Genomic DNA, 22,219 nt, shown 5'->3' on the forward strand with positions numbered 1-22,219 from the left:
TTCATATAATTTTTATGTGTTGCAAAGTATTCTTATTTTTTATTTTTCTATTCAAAACTATAAAATCTATTCTTAACCTGCAAGCCATAAAAATAAGCAACAGGTTGGATTTGGCCTGTGGGCCATGGTTTGCCAACCCCTGGGACTGTATTATAGGTGACTCGGTAATAGACATTTATTATACTGGGACCTCTGGACCTACTGCAATGATATGGTGGATTTATCATGAAAACCTTTAATTTCAGTATATATCTGATAGCTACCTTTCATATTTTATATTTCAGCTGGAGTTAACCGAATTTCATATTGGCCTGCCGATCCAGAAATAAGTTTGCTTTCTGAGGCTTCAAGTTCTGAAGATGCAAAGTTAGATGCCAAAGCAGTGGAAAGATTGAAATCAAACAGTCGGGCCCACGTGTGTGTCCTGCTGCAGCCTTTGGTGTGTTACATGGTGCAGTTTGTAGAGGAGACCTCTTACAAGTGTGACTTTATTCAAAAAATTATAAAAACAATGCCGGATGCTAACATTGACTTTTATTCCAAATGTAGACAAGAAAGAATAAAAGAATATGAAGTGTTATTTTTCGTTTCAAATGAAGAACTACATAAGCAAATACTGATGACCATAGGTTTGGAGAACCTATGTGAAAATCCATACTTTAGCAATCTAAGGCAAAACATGAAAGACCTTATCCTACTTTTGGCCACAGTAGCTTCCAGTGTACCCAACTTTAAACACTACGGATTTTATTGTGGCAATCCCGAACAGATAAATGAAATTCACAATCAAAGTTTGCCACAAGAAATTGCAAGGCACTGCATGGTTCAGGCCAGGTTATTGGCATATCGAACTGGTGAGTTATATGCTTAGTTCATAAATTGGGGCTTATTGGTTGGGTTGTATTTATCTTAGAAGTACAGTGAGGTTCATATCATTTATGGTAGAATTCATTTATTCTCAGTTTTGCTGGTCATACAGTAGAGAGAAGTTAGTGAGACCTTCGAGTAGAGAACTTTTCTTAGAGCAGTTTTAGGATTTCTTGTGGCCTTATAATTTAGTGCTACATTTATAAATCAGGGCCTGATTATCTAGGCCCTTCTTTCTGCTTCTTTGTTTCGCTGTTCATTAATCCCTCCTCTAGAGATGGGACAAAAAGAAAGAGAGCCAGATCATTCATTTTGTTAACTCTTCAATATTTCATATGTATTCAATAGTTAATAAAAACTTTAAAAATCTTTCCATGAATTCAAAACAGCAGAATCAAAGTAAAGGGATATTTTTCCAAGGCAGATTTTTCCAATTGCTGGTGTGTCTTCAATCAGCAAGTTGAGAAATCAAACATTTTTACTTTATTCTATTAAGTTATGCATGTGTAGATATGTAAACAAGGAAAATATTTCTTGGAAATTTTCTTTATTGTGATAGAAGATGGCATCTGTATTTCCAATTATAGAACAGTGTTTTTACATCTTAACAGATGTAAGATTTTTCAAAGTAGAATCATGATAACTTCTTAAAATACAACTTCAAAATAAGGAAAAAATGTAGGCAGGAGGAGCAATAGAGTACAATTTGACGAGTATACTATAGTAGGATTTTTTTTTTTAACTTATCCCAAGAAAGGAAGAAAAGAGAAAATCTTCATGAAAGGTCCATACATATGCCACTGCCTACAGTATATTCTAAACAAAGACCACAGGTTGTAGTTATTACAGTAGAAGGGAGCTTCTCAACTGGCAGCATATCAGAATCACCACTGAAACTTCTATTAAAAAACAAATGCTCAAATTCCAACCCAGACTAAACCAAGTCCCGAAGGGTGTGAACTAGGCTTAGGAATTTTTAAAGTTCTGCAAGGGGTTCTGACGTTCAGCAGAGTTAATAATCACTCAATTCTCATCAAAGAATTTGATTTTATCACAGGCATAAGCTATATGGTGTCAAACAACTATGTAGGGTACAAGTCTGCTCTAACGTGACTATCTTGTATCGTGGGCTGTATGTTACTCTCTTTGCCCAAACCAGCTTTACAAGTAATTTTTCTCTGAACCATTCTGGAAAGACAGAAACATACATGGGAACAGCTGTTACAGCTGTAGTTCACGAATTTCCCTTTGTTAATGAGAATTCAGCTGATTCCAGAATGAGCGTAAGCTGGGAGATGTGAATCTGTTGTTCTTTTACTTGTTCTCAGCTCTTGCTTCTCATAGAACAGCTCATCATACCATGTGTGATTCCAGTGTTTAAAAATGCAGTAATGTATAGATATAAATTTGCATATACCGGGAGTGCCAACAGAATGTAATCGCATGACTTGTATTCATCTTTTGTTATTGGTACATATTGAATATTATAGTTTTAATCCAGTGTTTTCCTTTCTTAAAATGTGTATACATTTTTTGGCACCCTCTGTATATTCTTTATTAGCTACCCTAATTATAAATTTATCCACTATTTCTGTGCCTAGTTTTGTACATAAAGCCATACTTCTGCACTTGATGGGCAATTTAAAAGATTTTTCAAGGATACTTTTTTTGATTGTGGATGAATTTTTGCCTGGAACCCAAATCTTAATAGGATGCCACTCTATCATTCACTCCCTCCACTGTGAACTCTTCCCTGCAAGAGACCATGTCTTCCTCATCATTTTTTCCTGAGCTTAACTAAGCACAGTGTGTTGAATGGATAAAGGAAATCTTTTAATATCCAAAGATAAATGGTCCACAGTCCCTTATCCAAAACCCTTGGAATTTGATGAAAAGGAATTCAGAATTTTTCAGATTTTAGAAAGGTAATATGGTGCATATACTGTATATTACACAACACCCCCGGGGGTGGGGGGGTCTGGGTCTTAATCAAACACGTTTACATGTGTGGAGTAAAAATGTATGAATATTTGCATTAAATATTTGGTCAGGTGTGGCCACAAAACAAGTGTATCAAGCTGTCAAAAAAACTTGATATAGGGACTTCAGATAAGAAATTCTGGACCTGTATTCTTCATTGGTGATACATAATAACTATTGAGCACCTACTGTGTGCCAGACACAGAGCTAGGCTATATACCTATCATCATTTAACATGGAGCCAATCCAGCCAGGTAGATATCCCCATGATAGAGTATGCTTCTAATAACTCAGACTTTTAATTTCACACCATTCAGTTTGCTTTGATGACTTTATTTCACTCTAATTAATAGATAAACCATTCAATTAAACCACTTCATTTAAAAGTACACATATGATTAAAATTAATTCTAAAACCTCTAACAACAGAATTCTAAAACTAATTGAAAGTAAGTGCTTAAGAATTGCTTTTTGAATGATGAATGCATAGGATACACAAAGGTCATTAAAAGTATGTTTCTACAATACTTTGAGGTAGCAAAAAAATGGCAAAATTTGTGTAAGTTGTAGGGGGAAAAAAGTCAGGAGGGCATCACGTTTTATCTACCTGGTTTAAGTGCGATTTTTCATTTTTTTTTTGGGTCCTGTTTTCCCATTAGACTAGGAAAAGCTAATCCAAAACTGAGGATTATGCCTTCCTCCGGAACCACAAACTGATGATGAAAGTAGTCAAGAAAGTTACTGTTGCAAATTATAACTTGGTGGTTCTCAACTATTAGTACAGAGGAGACGCTCATGAAAAATGCAGTCCCTGAGTCAGCCCGCCTTCCCTGCTTCAGGCATTTCCATGGGAGAGAAAAAGCCTGCATTTTTAACAAGCAGCCAGTTGGACAAACCCTGACATGAGCACAGAATTGAGAACTGAAATAACCAGGCTTGTGTTCCAGAACCATAGGATAAAGGGTTCTCTGATTGTCAGTGATCAGTCTCAGGAATTTGGCTCAGTCATTATAAGCTGACCTTTCCTGTACAGAGAAAACCCTGTGAATGACCTGAACAATTTCTGTAAAAATTACAGACATGAATAGATTTTTGAGAAATTACCTCATCTGTCAGCCAACCTTGAGGCTTGGGGAAATATACTCTGTTTAACATGGATGAAATTTTATTCTGATTATAAAAGACACATAATACAGGATATTCTGTTGGTGTGACTAACCTTAGCTAGGCAGTAGAGCTGCTTGCTGGTGGAAAAGCACGTTTTTCCTTCCTGACAAATTTTAGGCTGTCTCCAGAATGTAACAGAAAAGTGGCTCCCAAGGCTAAAAAAACCCCACAACATCAAAAATACTTAGTGTGGTGATGGAAGGAGAACTGACTCTGGGTGGTGAACACACAGTGTGATATATAGATGATGTAATACAGAATTGTACACCTGAAATCTATGTAATTTTACTAACCATTGTCACCCCAATAAACTTTAATTAAAAAAACAACAGTGTAGATGGTAGGAAAAGTAGGCCCTTAATATGAAGAATTTCTGTTTCAGTTTTTCAGTTTTTTGTGTTTGTTTCAGATTTATGTGTATATTAAGTACAGTTTTACTCACAGTAAAGGTTTTGGTTTTGCAGGCAAATATAACATCATGTTTATAACTTCTGCCACTTGCCTTAGAAATGAGCATAAAGCCATACCTGTATCCTTTTCCCCTCCTGTTTTATTCTGAAAGTCTTGGAAGGAACAATGTTTTGTTTACACCCAAACCCCTTCATGACAGTCTCCGCTCTGTACACCCCATTCCTCAGCATGATGTTCATTTCCTTCAGAGCACAGGACAGCACATAGGTCCTTGTGTGTTTCCTTGTTCCTGTTTGTACGTTTCATGAGTGTAGGAAGCCCTCACCACTGTATCCTCAGGCATTCACTAAAGGGACCACTTTGTTAGGAAATTCTTAATGTCAGAGGGGAAAGGCAAGTAGGTTGGTTGGGTCCAGAGGGCTACAGTGTATCACTGAATTTCTTTGCCTGTTTTCTCATCTGGAAAAGGAGATTTTACTTACTTTACCTTTAATATAAAAATGAGATAATGGGTAAAAAGTGCTTAAAATAAATTATGCAAATGCTTTGTGATATAATTGTGAAAACCTGAGCTTGCTTAAACTGAGGCTGGGAATTTCATTATAGTATCATAACTTAAAGAAAAAGTTAACTTATTTGTGAGACATCCTAGTTTTTAATGCATAGGTGGAATGACTTTTTTTGTACTTTTACTGGAAAAGTAAGTGTTTAAGTATGTTACCATTGAAAGGATTGATTTTTAGGAAACTATGAGGTGAAGCCAGTTTCATTTAATCCTCATTAATATGAAAATGCCTTAGAGTAAGTTCCCAAATGGTGGTTACTTTCTCTGTAAATGTATCTACTTAACTACATTAGCCCCATATTAAGATTTTGATAAATACTGTGGTTTTCATAATTAGTGTATAATTGTCTTAGAAATTTGAAACTCACCTTTGCATCAGTTGAAGAAAAATTCAATTCTTCATATGTACATTTTTAAAAATTTTTTCTGCTTCAGATGAATGGTTTTAAGAAGTACAGCATTACTTGTAGAGATTTTGGTTCTGCAAGAAAATTATAACCTTATGTTTATAACTTCTGCCACTTGATTTAGAAATGAGCATCATGTCACTAACTTGGCTTTTTTCCCCCTAAAGGCAAATTATAAAGGTCAGGGGAAGAACAACATTTTGTTTAAATCAAAATCCCTTTCCAACACTTTCCAGCAATATATGTGAAATCCCATAAAGATTTGTTTATGTTTACATCATAAGTTTGAACATTTTTCTTAGCAAGAACGTTTGCATAAAATGTATTTTCCACGATTAGAGTATAAAAATGCTAGGAGAAGACAGCTTTTATTTTTATGAATGGTTATTGCATTAAATCCATTAGTTCAGACACTTCTTTTTAATACATTTTATCCTCTGTTAGAAACAATCACTTAGGAATTGACATGTTGGTAGAGAATCAATAGTTACACTCAGTTTGGGTTAAGCTTTGACATGACCTGCCTGACGCTTAGCACACTGCCGTTCTAATGATCTCCTCATGTAGAGCACGTGTGAGTGTGTTGGTAGTGACACTGTGTAGTTATTTAGTACCTAGTTCCCATATTCTATGCTTAAAAGTATTTATTTTAGTGGTTTTCTATAATTAGTGAGATGTCAGGGATTTCTGTTACATTTGTGAAGTATGTTTCAATAAATATGTTCTTTATTAGTTTTGGAAAAATACATTTCTGATACTAACAAGTCATTGGTTCTTACTGAGGTAAATGCCATTTGTCTTTCAGAGGATCATAAAACAGGAGTTGGAGCAGTCATTTGGGCAGAAGGAAAATCTGTAAGTATTAAAATAATTTTTTAAACATTTAACCTTGATTTTGTGTAAACATAGTTCAACCTTAAGTACATTACATTGTATTGGCCCATTGGAGTTAATATTTTGTATTGGTGCATCTATTATGTTCTATAAACATTTCCTCATTCTCTCAACAGTTTTCTAGATGGATTCATTCATTTAGCAAACATTTATTAAACACCTTCTACAGGGCAGGCACTGTGCCACAGTGAGCAGTGGGGAGTTAAAAACCACATTTTCTGCCCTTCATGGCCTTTTGCAGTCTAGTCATGCAGAGAAGTGAAAAAGAGACTGGCACATAAGTGTAATTATAACATGATACTGTGAAAGCATAGAGGAGGAACCTTTATCTGCTTGAAGAAATGAAGGAAATATTCTTGGAGGAAGTAAGATGTTATCAGTCTTGAAGAATGAATAGGAATTCAGCAGGCAGAGCAAGTTCGTGGGATGAGAAGAACATGCAGAGGTAGGAGGTGTAAGAGAGAATGTGGGAAAATGCAAATGATTTGGAATGTTAGAGTCCAGAGTTTTATGTATAATAGTGTGGCAAAAAAGCTGGACTGGACCCTGAAGGATAACACAGCACCTGAAGGATAACCAGTAGAAATAAAAGGCAAGTCACATGTATAATTTAAAATTTTATAGGAGCCATATTAAAAAAGGAAACAGGTAAATTTTAAGAATATATTTTAATCCAATAAATCCAGAAACAAGATTTCAACATATAATCAATATAAAATATTATTAATAAAATATTCCACATTTGGGGGAAATGCTGTTTTCAAAATCCTGAGTGTGTTTTACCCTTACCACACCTCTCAATTTGGGCTAACCATACATGGCTGTGGCTACTGTATTGGATAGTGCAGTCCAAGAATCTTTGAAGTGAGAAATGATTTGATCAGACTTGCATTATAAAAATAATGAGGTGGAGGTAGACAGTAAATAAGGAGATTAATAAAAGAAAGATGACAAGGGCTTGGAATTATGGGGATGGATTAGGAGGGCATGGGATTAAGAGATACTTAGAAACTATGTATGGGAGCCTAAATTTTGCTTCAATAGACTTTATCGCAAGTAATTTGATTATTTGCCTGGATGATTCATAAGCCATTCCTGTTTAGCCTAGCCAATATCTCCCGTATCTTCCCTGCTAGCCTTCATCAGGGGTAGGGGTCACCATCCCACACATGCACTCAGTCACCAAGTACCGTGTTTCCCCAAAAATAAGACCTAGGTGGACAATCAGCTCTAATGCATCTTTTGGAGCAAAAATTAATATAAGACCTGGTATTATATTATACCCGGTATTATATTATATTATAATATATTATATTATATTACATTATATTATATAATATTATATTAAATTGTATAATATGACCTGGTCTTATATTATCATAAAATAAGACTGGGTCTTATATTAATTTTTGCTCCAAAAGATACATTAAAGCTGATTGTCTGGCTAGGTCTTATTTTCGGGGAAACACGCTACTGTGGATTCCACCTTCAAAATATCTCTTGACTCTACTTATCTCTGCCTCAACTGTTAACACCTACTAGATTAGGTTCCTCTGCCCTAAACTCCCATAGCATTCTGTACAGCTCATTTGTGACACTCATCACAATTAAAATGAGTGTCCAGGTTCTTATCATCTCTAGATTGTCAGGTTCACAAGGACGGGAATTCTCTACCTAGTTACAGCTGTATTCCCAGTGCCTGGCCTGTGGTGGGAATTCTCACTTGTGTTCATGTGAATGCTTTGCAGCCTTTGACTTAACATCTGGTTGTTCTCAACTACTTTGTGGGGAATTTAAGTTTCCAGTTAAATTATCTAGCGTGTACTCAGCATGGTAAAGTGAGTTTGGAGTCAAGCAACTTGGGCTTGAAGTCTGGCTGTGTTACTTACTAGCTTTGTGACCCTGGACAAGTTATTTAGTCTCTCTCGGCCTGTTTCCTTATCTACGAAAGGGGAATAATACTAGTACTATTCTCCAGGTCGTGAGGGTTGGTTAAATGAAATAATACATATAGAACTCAGCCTGATGTTTGACGTTTAGTGAGTACTGAAGAATAATTTATTATTAGTGAGATAATATTTTGTTTGTAAGCTTTTGTTGGCTCACCATAACAATGATTTTTATCAAGCTGCTACAGTAATGAGTCTGTTGATAATATCACATGAGTAATTTATAAGATATTGAAATTTTAGTGAAGTTTATTATAGCATATTCCAAACTATTATAAACACCTATGATTTATAAAATATTCACTTGAATAATTGATAAAGCATTCATATTAATACCTAATATGCCATTGACCAGGAGAACTAAAGAAAAGCCACTGAGGTAAGAAGTTCTATGATAATATACGAGTGTGCACATACAATAGAAGCTCAATAAATATTGAGAATTCAAGGAAATTGTATTCTTTTTTTTTCCCAACTATATCACAATGGCACATTTTTTAGCCCGATAATAGAAATCGTCTGTTCAAAATATTTTTTAAATTTCTGGCTTACACAGCACATAAATTAATAATCATTTATTGCGTACCTGGTATGTATGAAACATTCTGAAAGAATAAAGTATGGTTTCTGTTCTCCAGCATTATATAACCTGTTCTGAGAGAGGTGTCTGAATCAAGTGAAACCATTTGTGAATTTTACAATCTAGTATTTAATTAACTGCTAAAACCAAGGACTGCCTTGAGATTATATATTAGAGAGATGATCAGCCTTCTTGAAATTTAGCGTTGACAAGACCACACTGCAGTAGGAGGATCTAATATTGTATTTTTTCGATGGCTCAGTTTGTCATAGAAAATTAAATTCTTTATACAAAGTACGGGCATAAAAATACATTGCAAGTTGCCTTTTCAGAATGTCGAAAACTAAGCTCTGCTGGTTTGCTCCCTTTCGTAGCGAAATTGTGATGGAACAGGCGCGATGTACTTCATCGGATGTGGTTATAATGCTTTTCCTGTTGGATCAGAATATGCTGATTTCCCAAACATGGACGACAAGCAGAAAGACAGAGAAATAAGGAAATTCAGATACATTGTACATGCAGAGCAGAATGCCTTGACATTTAGGTATGAAATTCCTTTGCCTGTGTTTTCTTTAAAATGAAGCAAGGGTTAGTTGAAATTAATTTTCTTCTAGCTGTAATTTATTTTCTTTTTAAAAGTATTCCAAGAAATATTCTGTTTTAGAAGCATAACTTCAGTTTTACTTGGTCTTTCCTGCCTGAGCTGAGGCCATTGTCACAGATGCTGAGGGCCTTCAACTTTACTGAGTCTTCCCCGCTTTTCCTTCTCTATGATAAAATTGTGTCCTTAGGGTCTTGTATACTTCTGGGATGTAACCTCTTCTTTGTTTTCTAAATCTAGAGCACATATTTTGTATTTATGAGTATATAGATCTTATTATGAACCAAAATGAACATAGTTTTGTTAGGGATTATAACTGACATTGCCTCCTTTTAATGTTCATTTAGATTATTTCCACAAATGTTTCTCAGCATTAACCATTAAGGGGGTGATCGTAGGGTATTCAAAACTGAATAAAACATGGTTCCTGTCCTTTGGTGCTTAATAATACAGTAGGGGATATGGCACTGCATTCAGCCTGATGTGATCGGCTGTGTGGGAAAGGCCAACACACGTGCTCTGGAAATTCAGGGGCTGCTCTGGATGGATGGGCGGTGGGAGGGAAAAGCTTTATGGAGAAACTGGCCTTGGAGCTGAGCTCTGAAGGTTTGGTCGGATTGTGGTCATTGGAGATGCTTACTTTCAGGAAAGTCATTCTTGCTTCAGGCCCAGCAGTGGTCTTGAAGTAGGAAAAATGCTTGTGTGTGTAGGAATGTGAATGTTCCAGTTAAGTGGACTGTGGAGTACCTGGGATTTGGTTGAGACTGGATAGGGAGATCTGTGAGCTTAGACTTTTTTTGGTAGGTAATGGGGAAGTGGAATGGTACTGACACACCACACTACTGATTGCCTAATTTACAGATACATTGTTTGAACAGACTAGGTGCATAAAATTCTGCTGTCCCAGTCCAGTGAAGCAGAACCGGAAACACAACCCCTGTAACCTCAGATGAGCGCACCCCTTACTCCTAAACTACCTCCAGTAAACAACTGTCTTCTTTTCCTTGTGCTCTTCATTATAGATTTAGTTGCTTCATTTTGTATGGAGATATGGATCTATTCAATCCCAACATTTGTTAAATAAAATTATCCTGTGTTGAGGGGGGTAAGGGAACTGTAACTCAAACTAGAACTTTAATATTAACTCATCAATTTAGTAAGTATTTATTTAATACCATTAGGTACTAGATAAAGGAGTAGATCTTTTGGCTACCATGAGGAGTTAATGTCTAATCATACATCATAAATTTTTAAGGAGGGTGTTCTAGCCCCTAATTCCAGCATTATAAAGTTCTTACTTAGAAAACATAGTATCTCTTTCTCTGTCTTATCCCTTTTTTCATTTACTTTGTAATCTAATACTGAAATGTTGCCAAATTGCTTAGAATAAATGAATGCATTTTAGTTATAATTATGTTCAGGTTACATTTTAAGTTATGAGTTTATGTATTTTCATCATTGACTAATTCAGCAAGAATAAGGTGAGTTTATAATTGTTTATAATGTAAATCTGTTCTTAAAGCAGCTCAGTTTTAAAGATTTCTCTAAAATATAGCTTACCTTTTCAGCAACCTTCTTAATATTTCACAATTTTTTTGTAGGTGTCAAGAAATAAAACCAGAAGAAAGAAGTATGATTTTTGTGACCAAGTGTCCATGTGATGAGTGTGTACCTTTAATTAAGGGTGCAGGCATAAAACAAATCTATGCAGGGGATGTAGATGTTGGAAAAAAGAAGGCAGACATCTCTTACATGCGATTTGGGGACCTGGAGGGTGTTAGCAGATTTACAGTAAGTAGATAGACACTTTTTTCAAGTGTACTTGCCATTATATAGTTTGGTACCCTGCTGCGTATTTTAAATTAGTAATTCCCATTCTTTTAAAGAGTTTCAACAAACTATTATCATTGAATTTATTTTTATGTGCAAGAACTTGCCTAGTTACAAATGTTCAGTGTACGATCTCTGCCTTACGAATTTACATCTGCCTTACGAATTCTGCCATCTCTATAAGGCAGAATTCACCTTACAGATCTTGAATTAGTGAGCCCTTTGGTGCCATCTAGTGGCTAACAAAAGAAAATCCCTGACCCACCTCTTCTCTCACCCTTTTTTTTTGGTTTTGGAGTGATTAATAGAGGTGAAAATAGTTTAAGATTACCCAAAAAACAGAGAGGGACACACACACACACACACACACACACACACACACACACACACGCAATACATTTTTCATGAGAAAAATCAGAAAAAGTTAGAAAGGATTTTCATACTTAATATATTTTTTAAAAAGTACTGCAGTAGTTCATGGAAAATTTAGAACTTTAACTCTTTATTCTTTTTTACTATCTAGGTTTTTAAAACCGTTTTCTTTTTAGAAACAATTGCAAATATATAGAAAAGTTACGAAAACACTACAAAGAACTTGTTTTTCCAGAACCATTAGAGAATAAGTTGTTGGCGTGATACCAAAGCACTCTCAAATACTTTATTGTATATTTCTTCAAATACTATATTCTCCCACATAACCATAAAATACAACCACAAACCTCAGGAAATTATCAGTGACACATTGCTACCGTTTCATCCACAGATTCCAATCAAAGTTCACCATTATGTCCCAATAATATTTTATACAGCTAACGGATTTTATCCAGATTCTGTGTTGCTTTTTAATGATAATTCTGGCACTTAACATAACATTTATATACTAGAAATTGCCATGGGTACAAAAGGCATATAATAGAACTGTATATAAATTTCAACTTTACATTCCCGTTTGAATGCAGGGTGCCTGGAACACATAAAGTACCTAAAAGATATCTATTAAACTATATACCAGGAGTGCAAAAAAAATGTATACACATGACTTGTATTCATCTTTTGTTATTGGTATATATTAAGTTTTACAATTTTAATACAGTTTTTTTTCCTTAAAATGTATATACATTTTTTGACACCCCCAGTATATATATTTAAAAATTTTAAAACATAACAACATACTATCTAGTTTCCGTCTGTCTGTGAAGTACCATAAATTTTCACCCTTTTTATTTTTGTCTTATATTTTTTTTAAAAAAATATTTTATTGGGGAAGGGGAACAGGACTTTATTGGGGAACAGTGTGTACTTCCAGGACTTTTTTCCAAGTCAAGTTGTTGTCCTTTCAATCTTAGTTATGGAGGGTGCCATTCAGCTTCAAGTTGTCAAACTTTAAGTCTTAGTTGCAGGGGGCGCAGGAACTAAGCAACTAAGGTTGCGGGAGTCGACCCGGCAACCTTGTGGTTGGGAGGACGCACTCCTACCGGCTGAGCCATCTGGGAGCTCAGCGGCAGCTCAGCTCAAGGTGCCGTGTTCAATTTTAGTCGCAGGGAACGCTGCCCACCATCCCTTGCCAGACTCAAGGAATCGAACTGGCAACCTTGTGGTTGAGAGCCCACTGGCCCATGTGGGAATCAAACCGGCAGCCTTCAGAGTTAGGAGCATGGAGCTCCAACCACCTGAGCCACCAGGCCAGTCCACTTTTGTTTTTATTTCAAGTTTTTTCACACCTTTAAAAAGAAAAGGAGGAGGCACTGAAGAAGGGAGAGATTGGAAAGATGCCTCTTTTATAAAACTACACAAAAGCTTACATCCAACTAGTCAAGGAGAAATCTCCAGTTCTGTGTTTTTTTTTTCTATCTCTTCATTCCTCCTGAAGAGTGAAAAGAAATAAGTTTTTCTAATTCTCTTCATAAAGATAAAGTGACCTAGCTCTTTAGGACTGTGAGTGATGGGTTAAGTGACTTCTGAAATATCTTGCTTTCTGGTGGATTTTAGTAGCTTTTCAATTTTAAAGAGAATGAAGAGATCAGAAGATTGTAAGATAGGGCAAGAGAAGTGGAAGGATCCAGGAAGACAAAGGGGGTGAAAACCACTTGGGCAGAGATGGGATACAGAAACACCTGTTAGGCCAAGACCCACCGAGGAATCCCCTCACCCAGAAATCCCCACTCAGGTACCGGTGGTTTTTCTCTGTACTCCTTCCAGTGAAGGTTACCTCTGTACCTCTCCTCCTTTCCCTCATTTGGCCTGGCTCTCAATATTATATAAATGATTTAAACTACCTGGTGAGCTAAACACCTAGTTTCGTAAATACCAGTAACTAACATGAACTAGTATTTGTTCTAAATTTGAATTTTAATAATAATTATACTTACTTTTAGACTGCCAAAAGTAATATGAGTATCAATAAATTTGATGCTATTTTTAAGACTAAAGCAAATTGAAATTAATTTTGTGTGAAAACTGTTTGCTTTTCTCTTTGTTACCATATGCCTTAAGATAAGTGGTTCTGTTCTGTGGGGTTATGGCTAGGACTGGACAACAGTATTTTCAAGAATAGATTTTACCAGTATATATCCATGTCCATTTACTCAGAAACTCTTTTTTTGTTTAAAATTTTGTTTACATTTTTTGTTTAAATACATGTGGGCTTTTCTCTATTCAGCCATATTAGTTATTTCTTTTAATTATAAAAGTAATATATGTTCATTGTGGAGGACTAGGAAAATAAAAAAGAACTAGTATTATCCTACAACTCACAGATACTACTGTTAACATGTTATATTTTCTATGTCATTGAAAATTCTTCAAAAATAATTTTTAATAGTTGCACAACATTCCTATCTATTGACATTTATGTAACCATTCCCCTGTTGTTGGACACCTCGATTTCTTCTAAGATTTTACAGTTAGAAATCGTCTTTTTATGGTTATCTTTAAATGTAAATCCAGGATTACTGGTTTTTACTTCATCCAAATTAATGGATTTTAGTGATTTGACATGTTTTAAAACATGCCTTTAAAATTTTTTTTCATATATAACTTACTACCTCTTGTAAGTCCTCTTTTTCCCTAGCCATCCCATTTCTATAGGTGACCAAACAGTTCTTGATGTCTTCCCTTTCTGAGGATTTTTGTGTGTGCACATGGTAAAATGTTTATCTTGTATCTCCTCCCCCATTCACAGCCCATGATACTAGCTAGTTTATTTGGTAAACTAACTGATGCTGTGGAAAAGGCTCCCAGGTACTAAACACTTCATTGTCTTTTTGGAGATAGTGCTCTAGTGGGACCGTTAGTGATTAGTCTTTGACTAGTGTGACTAATTAGACTAGTGATTTAGTCATTAGTGATTCTGGTGACGGGGAAGGAAGGAAAGGCTGTGCTGTGAGATACTGATTACACTCAGTTTTTCTTATCTGGTGCTCCAGTCTTCTCTATGAACTTCCCTATTTCTGAATGGTTAAGATGGAAAACTATCATCAGAGATATGATACATGTAATAGTATATATTATATGATATAACTATATTAAAAGGTAAGATAATCTTGATCATATTTTCATTCTTTAATTTCTAGGCCTTCTCTAGCTATATTATAAGATCTGTGGGACCTGGAGATAGAGTATGAGGTGGTGGAAATTCTATAGTATTGGGCACAGGAGGCCTAGGTTCTAATTCTATCGCCGTCTTTAGCTGGTGTATAACCTTGGGCAGGTCACTGCACTTCTCTGGTCTTCCACTTCCTTACCTGTAAAATGGAGATAAAAGATCTTTAAAGTTCATTCCTTCTCTAAGAATATTAATTCTGATCCCAGAAGTCATATCATTAAGGGTCAATTCAAGGGTGTTAAGTCTTGGTAGGTACAGACATGCTAACTCTTTTTTTCTTACATTTTTAAAGTTGTTTTGATATTTGAAAGCAGGGCGCTGAAATCCTGTTTATTAAATCTTTCTTAAATATGTAAGTAACATGTTTGTGCCCTTTTGCAGTGGCAGTGGAATCCATCAGGAACTTGCGTTTTTGAACAAAATGAGCCTGAAAGAAGAGAGAGTAAGTATTTACAAATCCTTTATTGAGGTTAATTGAGAAGAAAGGATACGTTGTGAATTTTAACTGATCAGGTGTTGGAAATTGTTATGGTGGTAGATGGAGCATACATTTTTGCAAGTTAGATTTTTGCCATTCAATTTGCTCACAAACATTTGTATATTTACTATCTGGTAGGAGTGATGGAAAGTGCTGGTAATAGTCCTGCAGAATCTGCAGTTTAATATAAATAATCATGTACAAATTGAATTTATAAATTAAATTTATCTGAAACGGTAAATAACAATGCTCTTCCATACCAAAACAAAAGCTTCTTGGGTAGTTTGAAAGGAAAAATGCATATAATTAATACAGATGGAACTAGGACCAAATTATGAAGATATATACATTCTTATTAGAGTAAAGCCACATTTGCTCAGATTGGACAGAGACAGAAAATGTTCTGGTTATTTGCATAATCTAATGAAGAATCAAGACAGCTACCATAAATGAATTGCTAGTCTTCAAAGCTTTATTATCTGTATATCAACACCGACATTTTAAATGTAATATAATCTTTGGGAGATCTTGCAATTCCTTAGGCACATAATTTTGAACATTAGTTTTAAATATTAGCTATGTTATTTGTACAATATTATTATTAAATATTAGCTACGTGATCTTTCTCATTGTTTAGATTCTAGGTAAACGGAAATTTAGTGTAATAAGTAAAGTTTTCTTGATAATAACAATGATTTGATTACCCTGAAAAGTCAGTAAATATAAAGGTGGTTTTTTTAGTGTATATATATATTTTTCTCTAATCTGCCATCTTCTGTAGTAGTCTAAAGGTCTTTATGAAAATAATTCCTATGTGAATATCTTGATTTTCGGTGTTCTGAAATAGATTTATTCAAGTAGTAATTTTTTAATTTGTAATCTGGAAAAAAAATACATATCTAGTAGGCTCCATCTTTCTTTTTAAAAATTTGTCAAGAAAAACAATGAAAGAAAAATATGTACGGATCTGATTAAAGAATGTATATTCAATAGCAGTGTTTGAAGGGATCAATTAATAATTCCTGTTGTTAGGGAAAGGACTGAAAAGGCACTAATCATAAAAAAGATAACAATTTATCTATGTTACAATTAAGAACATGTTTATCAAAAGATACCATTAAAAGAGAGTACAAAGGCCATGAAATAGGAGAAGATATTTACCACTTATAGACAACAGAGGGCTTGTTTCCAGGATGTATTGTTCCTAGACCACTAAGGAAAAGGAAGGCAGGCTGTGCTTAGAAGTCCCGAGATTGACTGGAGGAGTCCGTGATTAGGAGGAAACGAGACAAAAGCATCTGCTTTGCTGGCAGTATTTTAGTTATTGACCTGGGTGATGGTTAAACGTATGTTTGCTTTGTGATAGTTCCCTGCATGTAAGTTTATGCTTTGTATGCATTTTTGAATGAGTGTTTTATATCAGTAAATCATATCCCTGTCTTTCTCAATGTTATAATAGATAAAATTCACATATCATAAATTTGCCCCTTTAAAGTGTAGAATTCAGTGGCTCTTAGTATATTTTCAGAGTTGTGCACCATCACCACAACCTAATTTCAAAATATTTTCATCATCTCAGAAAGAAACCTCTTACCCATTTGTAGTTATTTGCATTTCTACTACCCCTAGCCCCAGACAACCACTAATCTGCTTTGTTTTTATGAGTTCATATATTCTGGCCATTTCATGTAAATGGAACCATATGGTATGTGATTCTTTTCTAATTTTGGATTCAGCTGAGAAACAGACACAGGAATTGAACAGATGAAAATTAAAACATCAGCCTTATTACTCGATTGGGGCTTGACTTTGTGGTATTTGTCCTTCCTTCTGTCTCCTACCCACCCCCAACCAAGTCTAAACCTGGAGGAGGGTGGTGAAGGGAGAGGCTGCCCAGCTCTGGGGGACTTCCTGTTTCATAGCCCCTCGGTTCCAGCCCCAGGAACAAAAAGAGAAGGGAGGGAGGCAGGCAGTGTGACTTACTACTTTCAAGTGGTCTCCCACTCAGTGTAACTGGAACTCAAATAACCCATAATGAGTATTCGTTTCACAGGACTTCGAAGAAAATAAATAAAATAGCCAGGTATTTCTATTCCCCTAGGGGGAAAACAAATAGAGATAAGAGCAACAGTTTGCTAGAATTTAAATAGCAACAGTCCACAAACACAAAAGCCAGGTTACCTTGGGGACAAATGTCCCTGTGGGATGGGATCTTGAGAATAAGTCTGGGATCTGCAAAGTGGGAGAACTAAGCCCAAGATTCCCACAAGAGGCGTGGGGTCCTCCAGGGAAGCCAGAACGCATCCTTAGCACCTTCTGGCAGAAGCAAATGCAGATTCTCTCAGAAGGGAAGTGGTCCCAACTTAGGCCCATAGGATATAATAAAATATGAGCTCCTAACTGAAAAATCACCAAACAGAGAAGGAAATAATGCCATCATGAGTAAGTGTAAGCAGAAACACCAATCATCATATTTAGACTCCCAAGGACTTCATGTTTTTGAGTTATGAAATAGACGATATAAAATGAGTAGGAAGTAAAAGATGCTATTTAAAAAAAAAGAACAAGAAACAAGCAATTATAAAAAAAATGGCCAGGCAAATTTGAAAAGAATCAGATAGAATGTAGAGAAATGAAAAAAATGTGTCAAAAATTTTGTCAAAAAAACTCAGTGGCTGAGTTAAACCACTGTTTATTAGTTGGCACACTATTGGTATTTCAAGTGGCACAAGTCTTTGAACTGTGGAACACTTAGCATCCCCGCTAGAGATGGCAGTGCACATCACAGGGTAAGAGTAGACTGTCAGTTAATAATGCTGAAAATTGCTTTTGCATGTAGAAGAAATGATACAGGATTCTTACCTCCATGATACACAAAAATCAATTACAAAAATTAAAGACCAGTAGAAAAGGTAATTTTTTTACTTTTTTTAATTAAGAGTTTATTTTTTAAAGCAGTTTCAGATTCACAGGAAAATTGAAAGGAAGGTACAGAGAGGTTCCATGACCCCTGCCCCCAAACATGAATAACCTCCCCCACTACCCACATCTTCCTCCGAGTGGTGCATTTGTTACGATTGATGAACCAACATAACACGTCATCATCACCCGACGTCTGTAGTTTCCATTACGGGTTCACTCTTGGTGGTGTACATTCTGTGGGTTTGGATAAATATATAATGACGTGTATCCATCATGAGGGTGTCACACAGAGCATTTTCACTGCCCTAAAAATCCTCCATTTCCCACTTATTCGTCTCCGCCCTCTTGTCACCTCCTGGCAACCACTAATTTTTTTTTAACCATAGTTTTACCTTTTCCAAAATGTTATATAGTTGAAATCATACAGTATGTCACCTTTTCAGACTGGCTACTTTTACTTAGTAACATGCATTTAAGGTTTCCCCATGTCTTTTCATGGCTTGATAGCCCATGCTTTTTAGCACTGAATAAGATTCCGTTGTCTGACTGGACCACAGTTTATTTATCCATTCACCTGGGAAAGGGCATCTTGGTTGCTTCAAGTTATGGCAGTTATGAATGAAGCTACTATAAACACCTGTGTGCAATTTTTTGTGTGGACGTATTTTCACCTCCTTTGGGTAAATACCAAAGAGCATGATTGCTGGATCATATGGCAAGAGTATGTTTAGTTTTGTAACAAACTGCCAAACTCTCTTACAAAGCTGCTGTACCATTTTATATTCCCACCAGTGATGAATGAGAGTGCCTGTTGTTCCACATTTGCTCCAGCGTTTGGTGTTGTCAGTGTTCTAGATTTTGGCCATTCGAATAAACATACCGTGGTGTCTCATTGTTTTAATTTGCATTTCCCTGATGATATGTGATGTGGTACATCCTTTCATATGCATATTTGCTACCTATATATCTTCTTTGGATGTTGACTTTTTAGTATATTAACCTTGTGTCCTGCAACCTTGATAAAATCACTTACTAATTCCAGGAGGTTTTTTGGTTGATTCTTTTGGATTTTCTACACAGACGGTCATGTCATCTGTGAACAGTGTTATTTCTTCCTTCCCAAATCTGTATACCTTTTTTTTTTTCTTGTCTTAGTGCATTAACTGAGACTTTCCAGTATGATGTTGAGAAGGAGTGGTAAGAAGGGACATCTTGGCCTTGTACCTGATTGTAGTTGGAAAGCTTTGAGTGCCACACGTTAAATGTGATGTTAGCTGTAAGATTTTTGTAGATTTTCTTTATCAAACTGAGGAAGTTCCCCTCTATTCTTAGTTTAATGAGAGTTTTTATCATGAATGTTTGGTGTTGGATTTTGCTAAATGCTTTTACTTCATCTATTTATATGATCATGTGATTTTTCTTTTTTAGCCTGTTGATGTAATAGATTACATTAATTGATTTTTGAATGTTGAACCAGCCTTACATTCCTGGGATAAATCCCATTTGGTTGCAGTGTGTAATTCTTTTTATACATTGTTGGATTTTGATTGGCTAATCTTTCATTGAGTATTTCTGCATCTATGTTCATGAGAGATACTGATCTGTAGTTTCCTTGTAATGTCTTTGTCTGGTTTTGGTGTTATGATAATGCTGGCCTTATAAAATGAGTTAGGAAGTATTCCCTCTGCTTCTATCCTCTGAAAGAGATTGTAGAGAAATGGTATAATTTCTTCCTTAAATGTTTGTTAGAATTCACCAATGAACCCATCTGGGCTTAATGCTTTCTGGTTTGGCAGGTTATTTAAATATTGATTCAATTTCTTTAATAGATGTAGGCCTATTCAGATTGTCTATTTCTTTGTGTGTGAGTTTTGGCAAATTGTGTCTTTCAAGGAATTGGTCCATTTCATTTAGGTTATCAAATTTGTGAGCATAGAGTGGTCCATAATATGCCTTTATTTTCCTTTTAATGTACAAAAGATCTGTAGTGATGTCCCCTCTTTGATTTCTAATATTAGTAATTTGTGTCCTCTATTTTTTTCTTTGTTAACCTACCTAGAGGCTTGTCAATTTTGTTGATCTTTTCAAAGAACCAGCTTTTGGTTTCATTGATTTTTCTCTATTTCTTGTTTTCAATTTCATTGATTTCTAATTCTTTATCTTTTTTCCCCTGCTTACTTTGGATTTAATTTGCTTTTTTTTTCTAGTTTTCTAAGCTGGAAACTTAGATTATTGACTTTAGATCTTTCTTCTTTTCTAATATATGCATTCAATACTATAAGATTTCCTCTAAGCATTGTTTTCACTGCATTCTAAATTTTGATAAGGTGTGTTTTCATTTTTATTTAGTTCAAAATATTTAAAAATTTCTCTTGAGATTTCTTCTTTGACTCGTGTTATATAGAAGTGTACTTTGAGATTTTCCAGTTACCTTTCTGTTATTGATTTCTAGTTTAATTCCTTTGCGGTCTGTGAGCAGTCATTATGTGATTTCTATTCTTTTCAATCTGTGAAGATATGTTTTATGGCCCAGAATGTGGTCTATGTTGGTGAATGTTCTGTGTGAGGTTGAGAAGAATGTGTATCTGCTGTTGTTGGATCAAGTAGTCTATAGATGTTGATATATTCAGTTGGTTGATGATACTGTTGAGTTCACATATGCTCCTCCTGATTTTCTGCCCGCTGGACCTATCCATTTCTGATAGAGGCGTGTTGCAGTCTTCAGCTATGATAATGCAGTCATCTGTTTCTCTATGCAGTTCTATTAATGTTGGCTCATGTAGTTTGATGCTCCGTTGTTAGGCGGATATACATTAAGGATTATTATGTGTCTTCTTGGAGAATTGACCTCTTTATCATTATGAAATGCCTTTCTTTGCTTTGACAACTTTCAGTTGCCCTGAGAATTTTCTTTGTTTTGAAGTCTGCTCTGTCTGAATTTAATATAGCTACTCCTGCTTTCTTTTATTGATATAGTATAGTTTTCTTAATCCATTAACTTTTAATCTATATGTGTCTTTGTATTTAACATGGGTTTCTTATAGACTCATATAATAGTTGAGTCTTGTTTTTTAATCCACTCTAACAATCTCTCTTTTAGTTGGTACATTTAGACCGTTGATGTTCAAAGTGATTATTCATGTAGTTGGCTTAATAGCTACCATTTTTCATCACTTTCTTCTTTTTGTTGAACTTGGCCTTAGTTTCTATTTTTATCTTTCACTTTATTCTGCCTTTTGTGATTTTAATGGAACATTTTATATGATTCCATTTTCCCCTCTTTCGTAGTATATTGGTTATACACTTCTTAAGTATGCAGTATACATTTACAGCTAATCCAAGTCAACCTTTAAATAGTACTTCAAGGGTAGTGTGAGTACCTAATAATAATAAAGTAATTCCGATTTCTCCCTACCATCCCTTGTATCATTGTTGTCATTTTTTTCACTTATATGTAAGCATACATAAGCATATAAATATGTTCATAAAATACATACATAAGCACACATAATTGAATGCATTGTTGGTTTTATTGTTTTGAATAAACTGTTATCTGTTAAATCAATTAAGATAAGAGAAGCAAAATTTTAATTTTACCTTCATTTACTCTTTCTTCGATATTCTTCCTTACTTTATGTAGATCCAAGTTTCTGACCTATATTATTTTCCTTCTCTCTAAAGAACTTCTTTTAGCATTTCTTACAAGGCAGATCTGTTAGCAGTAAATTCCCTCAATTTTTGTTTGTCTGAGAAAGTCTTCATTTCTCCTTCACTTTTGAAGGATAATTTCTCAGAGTATAGAATTCTGAGCTTTTCCTCTCAACACTTTAAGTTTCACTCCACTCTTGCTTTTGTGGTTTCTGGGAAGTCAGATGTAATTCTTATCTTTGTTCTTCTGTAAGTAAGGTGTTTTTTGTTTTTTTTGTTTTTTTTTTAGCTTCTTTCAGGATTTTCCTTCATCCTT

The 22,219-nt window shown here is 35.1% G+C and overlaps 1 protein-coding gene across 2 annotated transcripts in view; it reads left to right on the forward strand.

Annotated features, from left to right (window-relative positions):
- CDADC1 (cytidine and dCMP deaminase domain containing 1) overlaps positions 1 to 22,219 on the forward strand; it is a 45,233-nt gene that overhangs the window by 18,336 nt on the left and 4,678 nt on the right. For both annotated transcript variants that reach the window (XM_081046627.1, XM_081046628.1), the window contains 5 exons: positions 285 to 854; positions 6,203 to 6,252; positions 9,195 to 9,364; positions 11,023 to 11,212; positions 15,237 to 15,297. In XM_081046627.1, the coding sequence (XP_080902753.1) occupies positions 285 to 854; positions 6,203 to 6,252; positions 9,195 to 9,364; positions 11,023 to 11,212; positions 15,237 to 15,297 (1,041 nt within the window). The remainder of the gene's footprint in view (positions 1 to 284; positions 855 to 6,202; positions 6,253 to 9,194; positions 9,365 to 11,022; positions 11,213 to 15,236; positions 15,298 to 22,219) is intronic.

The sequence above is a fragment of the Rhinolophus hipposideros genome (assembly GCF_964194185.1).
Source record: "Rhinolophus hipposideros genome assembly, chromosome: 4".
NCBI classification, from domain to species: Eukaryota; Metazoa; Chordata; class Mammalia; order Chiroptera; family Rhinolophidae; genus Rhinolophus; species Rhinolophus hipposideros.